The following is a 14,748-nucleotide window of genomic DNA, read 5'->3' as shown; positions in this document are numbered from 1 at the left end:
TGCTCATAAATGCCTACAAGCAGCAATACTGCACTCACGACATAGGTGAACCAGTAAGACAGCGTGGTCACCGAGTAATCTTGTAACCACAATGTCACTGCCATTACAATTCTACTGACCTGGTATGGGTGCAAATTAAAGTCCATATCACAAAGATAAATAGCATCTTGCAGATTGCTGGTGTTGAAAAACACACATCGAGCAGTGGACAACATAATTATCTCTGCATGGGCAAATTGTGCTAGACATTCAGAAACACTGCAAGAAGAAGATTTTGAAAAGGAAATTGACAGGCGACTCAATGATGGAGCCTTTCCTAATTAATCTTCACAATTCTGATTCGTCTGAATCAGACAGCAAGGGTGAAGAGGATGTTTCAGGATAACCATATCAGTACTGCTTCGACACGTTGCCATTTACAGTCTTCGGTGAAAATTTTGGGGACCCACCTCACACACACCTTGTGATAGTCCGAATGTTCAGTCAAAATCTTAACAACTGCACTCTTACTGACTTCAGGGATCCATTCACAAGGCTCGCAAAGTGTCACATACCGATCTTTGCATACTTCTTTCTCCATTTTTGCAACTGTTTCAGCTGAAACCGATGAATGGCCAGAACACTGTTCATCACAGACATCTGTATGCCCTACTTGAGCTCTCTTACCCACTTTCACAGGTTCTTGAGGTCCACACACAGTGGCCCGTAGACTTCACTTAACACCGCCTTGGCACTCAAAAATGGGTAACTGCACACAACTTGCATCTGGCACAACAAGTGAAGGGGGGCTCCATCACAGTGTAAAAGTGTTCCTCACTGATCCAGCACCTTGGAGACTTTATTTTACAAACATTCCTCATATCATCATCATCATCATCATCACCATCATCATTGATATTGTAATAACTATTATTGTTAGTGGCAGTGGTCAGACACACATCACTCTACCACAAAGTCTTTCAGTTTCTACCAGTTCAGAAGTAAGGAGTCCAGCAATCAAGTGATTTACAAACACTAACCACAGAACAAGTATTTTAAGTGGATTGATTTTAAATGTGGGTGAAGCAAGTGTCACTTGGGAGAAGAGTGGCGTAGAAGGGTCATGTTTTGTAACAAGTGGCTACCCTCAACGTGAACAGTTAGCTTTCTTTTTAGAAAAGGAGTTGTACATATCACGGTGCACTGAGAACTGCTTCATAAAAAATGGTTGTTAGAAATAAGCTGTACCACTTGTTCATAAATTTGGACAACATGGACCAGAGGAGCAACAGCGATCTGGGTTAAAACAACAGTCTAGACCAAAATAAGGCACAGTGTATTTGCAAGCAAGGAAAAAAAATTCCCACATTTTCCCAATTTGACAGTTAAAAATATACTTTTTTCCCAGGTGGAAACACACTTTTTCCTGGGTGAAAGAGCATTCTTTCCATGTTAAGTGACAATATGCTTTTCCTGGGTGAAAGAGCATTCTTTCCATGTTAAGTGACAATATGCTTCCATGGGAGCTGTAAAACTTATCAATCCTTCGAACAGTAATGGTTTTAGATACTGGCATAGAACTTCCCAGCACTATAGGAAATGACACCCAGAAAAAACAACATGTTTTGAAAATATCTTTGATGCACAGCAACATGTACACTGCATATTTTCGTATCATGAAAGTATAAATACGAATTCCACCAAATGCAGCATGGTAGCTTCTGATGCACTGAAATAGATTGTGATGCACTTTTGTCAGCCAATCACAGCCCATGCCACATGACCTTGTCAGCCAATGACAGCAGATATTCAGAGCATAGGACATGTGATGTAGTCAGCAGGTGGCAACATCACTATTAATAAGCACAAACACACAAATAAAAAAATTAATAACACACAAATAAAAAAAATTAATCATTTTAATTAATATACATAAAGTGTACCTACAAGAAAAGATGAGCTTTCATATACAATATTGGTCATCAAAAATTTTTTGCTGTTTTTTCCGTGGGCACAGTTGGGCAGGATCTTAAGAGCACAGCTTAAATTGCAGCAGCAGAATATTACTGACAAGCACAATTATAAACTCCACTGCTGTGCACTGAACATTTTGTGCATTACACATCGAGCACTTTGACTTTTCCATAGGAAAACCATTCATGTTTGAAATAGCTGAAAAATTCACCTCACATGATTTCTGAAGGATAATTATATTTTTTAACATCATTATTGCATTATATGTAAGCTATGAAAGAACTAAAACAAATATGAGAAACTAAGCTTGAAGCTTGGTCTTTTTAACATGTGTTACTCTTTAAGATATATCAAACACCAATGTGCCAGTAAAATTGTAAATAATGGCTAAAATGGCTGGTTTTCTTGGCCTGAAATTTTTCTAAGAGGCTGGACCTCAAAGTGTTAAGTTTTGAATGAGACTCAAACACTCTGCGATTTAAGACATTCATCGCATATTCACACACGTAACATGATTCAACTTTTGTAAAAGGAAATTTACTTCGAAGGTAATGCTTCTCAAACCACATTTCGCAATATTTTCCCGCGACCTATCAGAAACATAAATAGTTAAGTCGACACAACAACTGAAAGCAGTCTGTTGTGACACAGTACTGCATAGACTTCGTCCTAAGCCCTTCGACACATTTTGCTGTCAGCAGATGCCTCTGTGTGCACTGTGTTTTGCTGCCATAAATGGCACATTTTCTTTGCAATTTAAGTTTTATCTTGGTGTTACTCCCTCATTTATGCTTTACTGAGATAGTATTGTTCTGAAATAGTGGGCTACAGCACAATTCTTTGTTAGAGTATCTGTTCTTCAGTCAAATAACAAAAATTTGACTGAAAACTAAAATCAGAAAAATTTCCAGAATTCTAAAAAAGTCCCGGTTTTTTCCCGATGAAAAAATTCCTGAGCTTTTACCAGTTGTGTTTGGGTGTTTGCACCCTGTAATATTTCATTGATGACCAGTTTAGACTTCACGTAGAAGTCTTCTTCCAAATATGAGTATCATCCGGCTGTTTCTGGTGGCTCATTGGATACTCACGCAGCAACATGATCGTAAACTGCTCACTGCCTGCACCAATTTATGATCACGAATGAAATTACAATGAAATCCAGACCTTTAGCTGCTTACAGGCATTGATACATATCGACGAGGACAGTTGAAAATGTGTGCCCTAACCGGGGCTCAAACTTGGGATCTCCTGCTTACACGGCAGACGCTCTATCTCATTGAGCCAGCGAGGGCACAGCGGATAGTGTGACTGCAGGGACTTACCTCTATATGACATGTTCGAAAGAACAGACACCGTCTTCATGTAGATAAGGCTTACCGACCAATGATCTTCAATACAGATGCACTCACAATGCCCGAACTCTTAAGGGAATCAGTAGATTGACTGCCACAAGTAATGAGTATAGTGGGCAGGGGCACTACAAATCTAGTGTGTTGACAATACGTTGGAAATGTGGGTCTCACGGGGAGCGTGCCAGTTGGATAGAGCATCTGCCATGTAAGCAAGAGATCCCAGATTCGAGTCCCAGTCGGGGCACACATTTTCAACTGTCCCCATTGATATTTGTTAACGCCTGTAAGCAGCTAAAGGTCTGGATTTCAATCTTCGAGAGCTGCAAGGTCGCCAAGGGTATCTGTTCCCTGGCACATGTCCAAAAGAACAGAGTCCATCTTCACACATAATTTACGGTCATGTTGCTGTGTGAGTGACCGAGCAGCTGACAGCAGCAGCCAGATGGTGCTCATTTTAGAAAGAAGACTGAAGTACAAACTGGTCATTAATAAAATATTATTGCAATCTAGATTGCTCTTTTAATGCAGAAGTATCAATTGTGTCATGGACTCATTAGTTCGTGGTTTAATAAAATGTCCACAGAAACTAAAAATCATTTATCTTTCATTATTTTGAAAGTAAACGTGCTCATAATTGACGATGTTGTTGCGATAACAATGGAACACATAGAGATTGTCTGATGTGGAGTCCTACATTCATTAATGTGCACTAGACAGTGTGCTCCAAACACTTGTGCCTGGACAACCTTTTTTTTTCTCTGCCACCAGATCTGCCTCACATCACTGCCTATCCCACTTTATAGAGTAGGCGAACCTCCAACCTCTGCATTCTGTGATGAAGTGCCGATGTTTGACACTGTCGCCTACCTGTGGCTTCACCACCCTTTGACCACATCCAATACATTCTCATGACAGTAGCACGTAAACAGCCAACCAGCTTCATTGCTTATGAATGCTCACTCCCAGGCACTGGGCCATAACAATGTGCCCAGAATCAAAGTTGCTTACATCAGAGAATTCCCCCCTTTTTGCCTGTATAATATCCAAAATGATTCTCATTCTTCCCTGCTCTGGTAATATACTCTTCTCAGCATGTCACATTTCCACTACGTAATCAGCCAACATTCAATCTCAGATGGCAGTGATCATAATGTTTCGACTCAGCAGTACATAATTTACAATCATGTTGCTGCACGAGTGACCGAGCAGCTGACAGCAGCAGCCAGATGGTTGCTCATTTTAGAAAGAAGGCTGCTACGTATAAATAATGAAACACTTTTTTTTCTCGACCAATTCTGGTTGAAAAACTGAACGATTTGTTGTGGGGTATTGGGGATTAAGGGAAGGCAAACCTATGTTTCTAGCATTTGTAGACTTAGCGAAAGCTTTTGACAATGTTGACTGGAATACGCTCTTTCAAATTCTGAAGGTGGCAGGGGTAAAATACAGGGAGCGAAAAGCTATTTACAATTTGTACAGAAACCAGATGGCAGTTATAAGAGTTGAGGGGCATGAAAGGGAAGCAGTGGTTGGGAAGGGAGTGAGACAGGGTTGTAGCCTCTCCCCGATGTTATTCAATATGTATATTGAGCAAGCAGTAAAGGAAACAAAAGAAAAATTTCGAGTAGGTATTAAAATCCATTGAAAAGAAATAAAAACTTTGAGGTTTGCCGATGACATTGTAATTCTGTCAGAGACAACAAAGGACTTGGAAGAGCAGTTGAATGGAATGGACAGTGTCTTGAAAGGAGGATATAAGATGAACATCAACAAAAGCAAAACGAGGAAAATGGAATGTAGTCGAATTAAGTCGGGTGATGCTGAGGGAATTAGATTAAGAAATGAGACGCTTGAAGTAGTAAATGAGTTTTGCTATTTGGGGAGAAAAATAACTGATGATGGTCGAAGCAGAGAGGATATAAAATGTAGACTGGCAATGGCAAGGAAAGCGTTTCTGAAGAAGAGGAATTTGTTAACATCGAGTATAGATTTAAGTGTCAGGAAGTTGTTTCTGAAAGTATTTGTATAGAGTGTAGCCATGTATGGAAGTGAAACATGGACAATAAACAGCGTGGAGGGTAAAAATCGTGGCGGGAGACCAAGAGATGAATACATTAAGCAGATTCAGAAGGATGTAGGTTGCAGTAAGTACTGGGAGATGAAGAAGCTTGCACAGGATAGAGTAGCACGGAGAACTGCATCAAACCAGTCTCAGGATTGAAGACCACAACAACAACAACAACAACAACAACAACAACATTTGATGTCCTGCCTCATGGTGTAATGATCAACTCTGAAGTGTATTGTGGAAACCTAACGAAATTGAAGAAGTGACTTCAGTGCGTTCCATCACCACAAAATGCAAACAAATGTTTCCTTTACTGTGACAACACAAGGCCTCACACAAATCTGCGCTTCTGAGAGGAGCCCACAAAACTTCACTGAACTGTTCTTTCTCATCTACCTTACAGTTCGATCACCTTCCAACTTCCATCTTTTCGGCCCAAAGAAGAATGCACTCAGCAGGAAGCAATATGTGGATGATGGGAAGGTTACTGCCTCAGTAGAATGGTACCATTTATGCATACAGGCCCTTAATAAGGTGGTGTAAGGCCATTGCACTGAACAGAGATTGTGTTGAAAAATTGGGTTTTGCAGCCAAAAATGTATATTGAAATCCTGAACGTAATCTAACTGCTTTCAGATAAAAAAGGTGTTCCATTCCTTATTGAATGTCCCTCATAAAAATAGTAGCTTCAATCAGTACATAATTAATTTTCTTTTTTTTCTTTTTGGATTGGTAGTTGCAGCTTTTATGATGTGTTTCAGAGGGATACAAGTGTCTATAAAGTGATAGAATGCAATCGAAAGGTGAGTAACTCAAGTTTTCTGTTAATTGTCTACCACACCATATATTTTGTCACCAAGGATATGTACCCAGAAACCAATTAATGACTGACAATGAAAAGACACGTGGAAGGTCTAAATCCCTTTTGTTTGTATGCCTCATTATTTCATAAATATCTAACAGTTTGCCTTTTCTGAAACTGTCATCTTGTTTGTACATGGTAACTTTTTTAATCATATAAAAACAAATTTCATATTGAGAACCATTCTTCTCACTAGCCGAGCACAACATGGATCGGGATTTGATACATTCTCAGACTTCAAGGCATCACCAGTTTTCTACTGGAGGGAAATGTGACATATAAAAATGGGAACGGGAGACGAAGAGATGAATAAAGTAAGCAGAATCAGAACGATCAAGTTGGAGTAGTTATTTGGAGATGAAGAGGCTAGCACAGGATAGAGTAGTATGGAGAGCTGCATCAGACCAATCTTTAGACTTAAGACCACAACTACAATCTTCTGCTACAACTGATGATACAGGGAATGTCCACACATTCGATCTCATGTAACATAAACTCAAGTTGACAGTACTTAATGACAGTTCTGCACCAATCTCTATGATCGAGTGAAACTTCTACATCTACATTCTACATTGATACTCCGCAAGCCACCCAACGGTGTGTGGCGGAGGGCACTTTACGTGCCACTGTCATTACCTCCCTTTCCTGTTCCAGTCGCGTATGGTTCGCGGGAAGAACGACTGTCTGAAAGCCTCCGTGCGCGCTCTAATCTCTCTAATTTTACATTCGTGATCTCCTCGGGAAGTATAAGTAGGGGGAAGCAATATATCCGATACCTCATCCAGAAACGCACCCTCTCGAAACCTGGCGAGCAAGCTACACCGCGATGCAGAGCGCCTCTCTTGCAGAGTCTGCCACTTGAGTTTATTAAACATCTCCGTAACGCTATCACGGTTACCAAATAACCCAGTGACGAAACGCGCCGCTCTTCTTTGGATCTTCTCTACCTCCTCCGTCAACCCGACCTGGTACGGATCCCACACTGATGAGCAATACTCAAGTATAGGTCGAACGAGTGTTTTGTAAGCCACCTCCTTTGTTGATGGACTACATTTTCTAAGCACTCTCCCAATGAATCTCAACCTGGTACCCGCCTTACCAACAATTAGTTTTATATGATCATTCCACTTCAAATCGTTCCGTACGCATACTCCCAGATATTTTACAGAAGTAACTGCTACCAGTGTTTGTTCCGCTATCATATAATCATACAATAAAGGATCCTTCTTTCTATGTATTCGCAATACATTACATTTGTCTATGTTAAGGGTCAGTTGCCACTCCCTGCACCAAGTGCCTATCCGCTGCAGATCTTCCTGTATTTCGCTACAATTTTCTAATGCAGCAACTTCTCTGTATACTACAGCATCATCCGCGAAAAGCCGCATGGAACTTCCGACACTATCTACTAAGTCATTTGAGATACGAAGGGGGTTGAAAAGCTTTTAGCCTAACAAATAAAGAATGACAGAAATTTCTTAATACAAATTTATTTTTCAATATAATATCCGTGTACATTAACACACCTGTCGGCATGCTCAGATAACTTCTGCAAACCATTCAAATAAAACACCTTTGATTTAGAGTCCAACCAAGCGTTCACAGCACCAATCACTGCATTATCATTGTCAAATTGTCATCCTTTGACATCATCTAATAGGTTTGGGAAAAGATAAAAGTCTGATGGAGCCAAATCTGGAGAATATGGCAGATGATGTAACAGTTCAAGCTCACAGTCGTGCAGAGTTTTCAGTGTTGTGAGGGCTTTCTCCGCAGATGTGTTGTACTGATACAACTGAACTCCACACGTCAATTTTCTGCACTTCAAATGGAGCAGGAGGGTGCAGTAGTCTGATGCACTAATAGTTACACCCTTTTGCAAGTAATCCACCATAAATACCCCTTCCGCATCCCAGAAGACCGATGCAATCACCTTACTGGCTGATTTTTGCACCCAGAATTTTTTTGGGATAGGGGATGGAGGATGTTTCCATTGTTGTGACTGTTGTTTTGTCTCAGGATTAAAGTAGTGAACCAACGTTTCATCCATTGTCACATACCTTGCAAGAAAGCCGTCTTCATCTGATTCAAATTGACAGACGATTTCTTCACTCTCCTGTCCGTGATTTGCATTCAAGTCTTTTGGGACCCACAGACGAAACTTTGCGCGTTCCCAAAATATCCACAACAATGTCATGAGCATGCCCACGAGAGATTCCAAATGCAGTTTCAATATGCTGCAACACTGTTTGATGATCCTACAAAATCGTATTGTGAATTGCAGTCACTGTTTCACCAGTAGCAACGGTGACAGGCCTTCTGCTCCTTGACACATCTTCCACACTCGTTCTTCCACATTTGAAGTCAGACACCCAGTTTTCACTGTCACATAAGACGGACCACTGTCTCCCAAGTGTATCCCGCATGTCTTCCCCAACTTCCTTGGGCATCATTCCCTTCAAATGAAGATATTCAATCATAGCACGATTCTTGATTCTTTCGATATTCACCGTTTTGCTTACACTGCGGTATGCAACACATCCTGGTGGCAAAACTAACGAAGCTGGAGACATGAAACTTGACTTGCATAACCACGAAGGGTCACCATAAAAGTAGGTGGTGGTGGTTGTGCGAGACATTACGGTAACTATCTCGAGCTAGAAACTGACCACCCCTCGTAATCACGATTGTCACGGCACGTCCATTTGTCGACGGCACAACTCACTTCTCGAGTTGGGATGTCAAAGCACAGAATAACTGCCCAACTAGCAGGTAACACAATGCGTATCAAAACTTCCATCCTCATCCCACCTCAGAGACGCGTGTCATCTTACAAGGCCAGTGTACCTGCACTAATGATACAACTTCTGAACAGATCACAATTCCAAACAAACTAATTATAACAAATACTTTCACTGTAGCGATCATCATTCTTCACCAGGTAGATGTAGGGTAATACTTTGCTTTAACAAAAGTGATATGTTATACTACAGTAGTTGCTGTTGCCAGTCCCAAGCTGGGTACACAGGAGGACAACCATTGACTACAGAAGCCATGTGCCCCCCCCCCCCCCCCCCCCCACACACACACAAATACACACATAAAAAAAAGAAAAGCTGGAAAAACTATTCAGGATACATATCTTAGATGTAACAATGAGACCAGTTAGGTCTTCAACTTATTTGCATTATCAGGATGTGTATGCAGACAAGAAAAAAAAAATTTCTCATGGATTTCCTGGTTAAAAATACACTTTCTCCTGGGTGAAAATGCACTATACCCCAGTGAAGGCACAGTTTTTCCCATGTTAAATGACAGTAAACTTTCCTTGGAGCAGTAAACCTTATCAACGTTTTGAATGTTGAAGGTTTTATACACCGGAATACAAACTGTTGCCGCTTTAGGAAACGAAATTTAACAAAAAACAATCCATTTTGGAAAGACCTTAGAGACATGGCAAAATTTACAATGTATATTTTCATATTACGAATGTATAAACATAAATTCCAACACAGTAGCTTCCAAAGAACTGAAATCGAGATTTTGTCAGCCAGCCATAGCTCGTGCCATGTGGTCGTGCCAGCCAATGACAGTAGTTACTCAGAGCATAGGACATGTGATATAGTCAGCCAATAGCAACACCACTGTTAAGTAGACTGAACACACAAATAGGAAAAAGGTTTAAATTAATATACATACGGTACAGCTACAAGAAAAGCTAAGCTTTCATATATAATATTGGTCATTAAAACTTTCTTCTTTTTTTTCCCTGAGGGTGTCGTTAGACAGGATCCTAAGAGCATAGCTTAAATTGCAGCAGCTGAATATTTCTGACAAGCACAGTTATAAATTTCACTGCTGTGCACCGAATATTTCATGGGTTACCTGGCTGAATACACATTCTATTGAGCACTTCGACTTTTCCATTGACAACTGAGTTAAGTGTGAAATAGCTCAAGAACTCACCTTGTACTTTTTAATAATCAATAAAGGTTCATAAAAGAAAAAGGATCAATAAAGGATAATCGTAACTTTTACCAATGTTATTGCATAATTTGTAATCTACAAAAGAACTAAAACAAATATTGAAGACTACCCTGAAGCTTGGTCTTTTTAGCGTGTTTTACACTTTAAGACATATCAAACACAAATTGCAAATAATGCCATAAATGGCTGGTCTTCCTGGCCCAAAAGTTTTATAAGTGGCTGGTTCTCAATGTGTTAAGTTTTGAACGGAAGTCAAATGCTCCTTGATTCATTGCACATTCTCTCATGTAACATAATTCTTCTTGCGTAAAAGAAAATTTACTTTAAAAGTAACGCTTGTCAAACCACCATTCACAATATTTTGCTGCAACCTGTTAGAAATGTAAATGGTGTGATGTCACATTCATATAAAGCAATTTGATGTTACGAAGTACTGCATAGTCCTCATCCTGATGCCTTTTACACATTTTGCTGTCAACAGTTGCCTGTGAGTGCACTGTGCTTTGTTGCTGTAAATGGTGCATTTTATTTGCAACTTAAGTTTATTTTCGTGTTAGTCTCTCATTTATGTTTTATTATTGCAGTACTATTCAGCAGTAGTGCGCTTAAGTAAAATTCTATGTTACAGTACCAGGCCTTACAAAAACGTAACTGAAAACTAAACCAATAAAAAATTCCTGGAATTCTACTAAATTCCCACATTTCTCCCAGATGAAAAAGTTCCCAGAGCTTTGCCAATATACACCCTGATTATGGAAATGAGAAGAAAATAAGTGCTACTACGTTCAAATGTGCTCTGCAGTTGGGACAGAGAGTAAAGACATAAACAAACTATGGAGGAGTGTTGAGGGCGACCGATCTGTTCACTCACCGGCTCCTTCTTAGGCACCAGCAGGGGTGCTGGACAGCACACCCTCTCCGCTTCCAGTATAGCATCCAGCTGTGCGTTCACGGAATTCTGATAACAGAAACAATCAGTTAGTTTATGGCACCTCATTTGGTATGCAAACTACAAAAATAGCTCCACAATCAATACTTCACTTTGCAGCGGAGTGTGCACTGATATGAAACTTCCTGGCAGATAAAAACTATGTGGTGGAATGAGACTCAAACTTGGGAACTTCATCTCTTGGGGGCAAGTGCTCTACCGACTGAGCTACCTGAGCACACCTCACGACCTGTCCTCACAGCTTTACTTCTGCCAGTACCTCATCTCCTACCTTCCAAACTTCAGCGTAGGTACCCTGCGAAGGTAGGAGGTGAGGTACTGGCAGAAGTAAAGCTGTGAGGATGGGTTGTGAGTTGTCCTCTGGTAGCTCAGTTGGTAGAGCACTTGCCCGCAAAAGGTAAAGGTCCCAAGTTTGCGTCTCGGTCTGATGCACAGTTTTAATTTGCCAGGAAGCTACAAAGGAGATATATCTTGATGGCATTTACATCTACATCCATATTCTGCAAACCACTGTGAAGTACATGGCAATGGGTATGTCCGATTCTACCAGATATTAGGGTTTCCTTCCCATTCCACTCATGTATGGAGCATGGGAAGAATGATTCTTTGAATGCCTCTGTGCATGCGGTAATTATTCTAATCTTCTCCTCACGATCCCTATGTGAGCAATAAGTAGGGTTGTAGTATACTCGTAAGGTCATCATTTAAACCCAGTTCTTGAAACTTTGTTAGTATAATTCCTCGGGACAGTTTACGTCTATCTTCAAGAGTCTGCCAGTTTAGTCTCTTCAGTACCACAATAAGTCTCTCCCACAGGTAAAACAAACCTGTGATGATTCATGCTGCCCCTTGCTGTACACATTCAGTATCCCATTACTGATTCCGGGTATGGGTCCCACGCACTTGAGCAGCATTCTAAATTGGGCCACAGAAGCGATTTCTAAGCAACCTCCTTTGTAGACTTGTTGCACTTCCCCCAGTATTTTAACAATAAACCGAAGTCTATCACCTGCCTTACGCAAGACTGAACCTACATGATCATTCCATTACATATCCCTACAAAGTGTTACACTCTGTTTGCCAATTCCACTGTGATTCATTGTTATTATAGTCATAGGATACTACATTTTTTTCATTTTGTGAAGTGCACAGTTGTACATTTCTGAAGAATTTAAGCAAGTTGCCAACCTCTGCAACACTTTGAAATCTTATCACGATCTGATTGAATATTTATGCAGCTCCTTTCATACAGTACTTCATTATATATAACTGCATCATCTGCAGAAAGATTCTCTGCTAAGTCATTAATACACAACATGAACAACAAGGATGCCAACACACTTCCCTGGGCATTTGAAAGTTACAAATAAAAAATACACAGGTGCCCCACAACCCAAAAGTTTGCACATTTCAACATCCAAATTTTGAAAAATTTGCAAAAGGGGAAAATCTACCTTTAGTCACAAACTGTGAGTTTTTCTGAAAAGCACGCTGTGTTTAAGCCCTGAAGTCCCATCTTTAGATGTTTAATATCATTACTTTTACACGGTAGTTCCTACTGGTCCTATTACAAGAATACAGTTACAGTTTTTGAATATTTCTTTTGTATGCTGTTTTGTAGGCAGTAACTGTGTGTAGCGCGTTTATGATGATTATCGATTAGATCAGCTTTTTTATATATCTTTCTTATTTATTGCTACCAGTTCCGAGCATGGATCACTTTCAGCCATTTTTAGGGCTCCAAAACTCTATCGGTAAAAATGAAACCCTTAAAGTATCACTTTGTCGTCCATCTGGCTGGCTGACTGTCTCTTCTCGGGAACAAGTATTGTATCAAATTTAAATTTATCTCATCTATTAAGGTACATGGTCCCTTGCTGATGTACAAACGTGAAGCTTCTAAGCCAATGCAATCAAAAGATACAGTGATTTATGTCACATATTATGATACTTACAAACTCACTCATCAAGACCTACATGGTACGAGTGTGGTTTGAAATGTTCTCAGAACCGAACAGAAAAAAGGTACTTACATCACTGAAACTTTTTTATTTTTCAATGTAGCCTACTTGTAGATTAATGCACTTGGTCCAACAATGTTCCAGCGCCTTGATCCCATCTTGAAAATGAGTTTCCTCTAGGCCTGCAAAATAGTTGTCAACTCTGGCTATCAATTCTTCGTGTTAAGTTAATCTTCATCCATCAAGAAAAATTTTCAGTTTTGGGAACAGATGGAAGTCTGACGGAGCCATGTCAGGTGAATAAGGAGGGTGTGGCAACAATTCATACAGCAATTCGTGTAATTTTGCCATGGCAATGGCACATTTACGCGGCCGTGCATTGTCTTGATGGAAGATGACTTTCTTCCTTCCAACCTGGCCTTTTTTCGCATATCTTTTGTTGCTATTTGTCCAGGAGGTTAGCATAGTATCCTCCAGTAATTATTTACCCAGTAGGGAGATAATCTATAAACAGAATCCCCTTTGTATCCCAGAACACAGATGCCATGACCTTTCACACCGAAGGAACTGTCTTTGCTTTCTTTGGTGGCAGAGAATCAGCATGTTTCCACTGCTTTGACTGTTGTTTGGTCTCTGGGGTATAGGAGTACACCCAAGTTTCACCTGTGGTCACAAACAAGTCCAAAAAAAAATCTTGATCGTTTCTCCTAAAATGGGCAAACACTGTTCCGATATGTCCATTCTCACACGATTTTGATCCAGTGTCAAGAGTCGCAGTACCCATCTTGCAGATAATGTTTTCATTTCTAATTCTTCAGTTAAAATGTTGTATACCCTTTCAGATGATATCTGACAAGTGTGAGCAATTTCATGCACTTTCAATCAGCAGTCCTCGGTGACCGTTTTGTGCACTTTTGCAATGATTTCTCAAGTAGTGACACATCTTGCCGACCACTGCACGATCATCATCTAAGCTCTCCCGCCCAAATTTAAATTCATTTGACCACTTGGCTACAGTTGAATATGAAGGAGCAGAAACCCCCAATGTATTTTGGAAATCAGTATGAATGACCTTTGCTTTCATATCTTTCTTTACAAAGTGCTTAATCACTGTCTAAATCTCGATTTTTTTCCATCTTCACAAATCACTATGTGGGAACAACAACAGAGCCATGTCATCACCATGGTTCTCTTCCAAGAGCACTGAAGTGGCATGTGTTTACAGACAACAGTCCAATGAATATCACATGAACAATCTGTTGTGCTAGTGCTGACCTCTCGTGGTAATTCCGAGAGCTTATCAAACCACTCCTGTACATCCTGTTGGCTTAGAATCATTAACTTTGGCGAGACACAAGGTTTCACTGTACAAGTAAAGGAAAAAAATCTGAAAATTGTGGATTTGTAATTTTATCACACATAAAAGAAAAACAAAGGAAAAAAGAAAGAAGAAAGGCCATTTGTTATCTGTCTGTCTGTCTGTCTGTTTGTCCATCCATCTGTTAAGCCCCCGTTCTCTCAGAAAAGGGTAGAAATATCAAGTTCAAATTTGTGTCACATACTGAAGTCTTTGGTCCTTTGGTGATATAAAAAGTCAACGCAATCAAAAGATCAGC

At 40.1% G+C, this 14,748-nt stretch overlaps 1 protein-coding gene across 1 annotated transcript in view; it reads right to left on the bottom strand.

The window, feature by feature from the left end:
• The window catches only part of LOC124719736 (zinc finger protein 664-like), a 168,575-nt gene that overhangs the window by 65,524 nt on the left and 88,303 nt on the right, over positions 1 to 14,748 (bottom strand). The window contains exon 5 of the mRNA XM_047244938.1: positions 11,094 to 11,180. Coding sequence (XP_047100894.1) covers positions 11,094 to 11,180 — 87 coding nt within the window. The remainder of the gene's footprint in view (positions 1 to 11,093; positions 11,181 to 14,748) is intronic.

Source organism: Schistocerca piceifrons, chromosome 11 (assembly GCF_021461385.2).
Source record: "Schistocerca piceifrons isolate TAMUIC-IGC-003096 chromosome 11, iqSchPice1.1, whole genome shotgun sequence".
Classification (NCBI taxonomy): domain Eukaryota; kingdom Metazoa; phylum Arthropoda; class Insecta; order Orthoptera; family Acrididae; genus Schistocerca; species Schistocerca piceifrons.
This window is presented reverse-complemented; position numbering and strand designations above follow the sequence as displayed.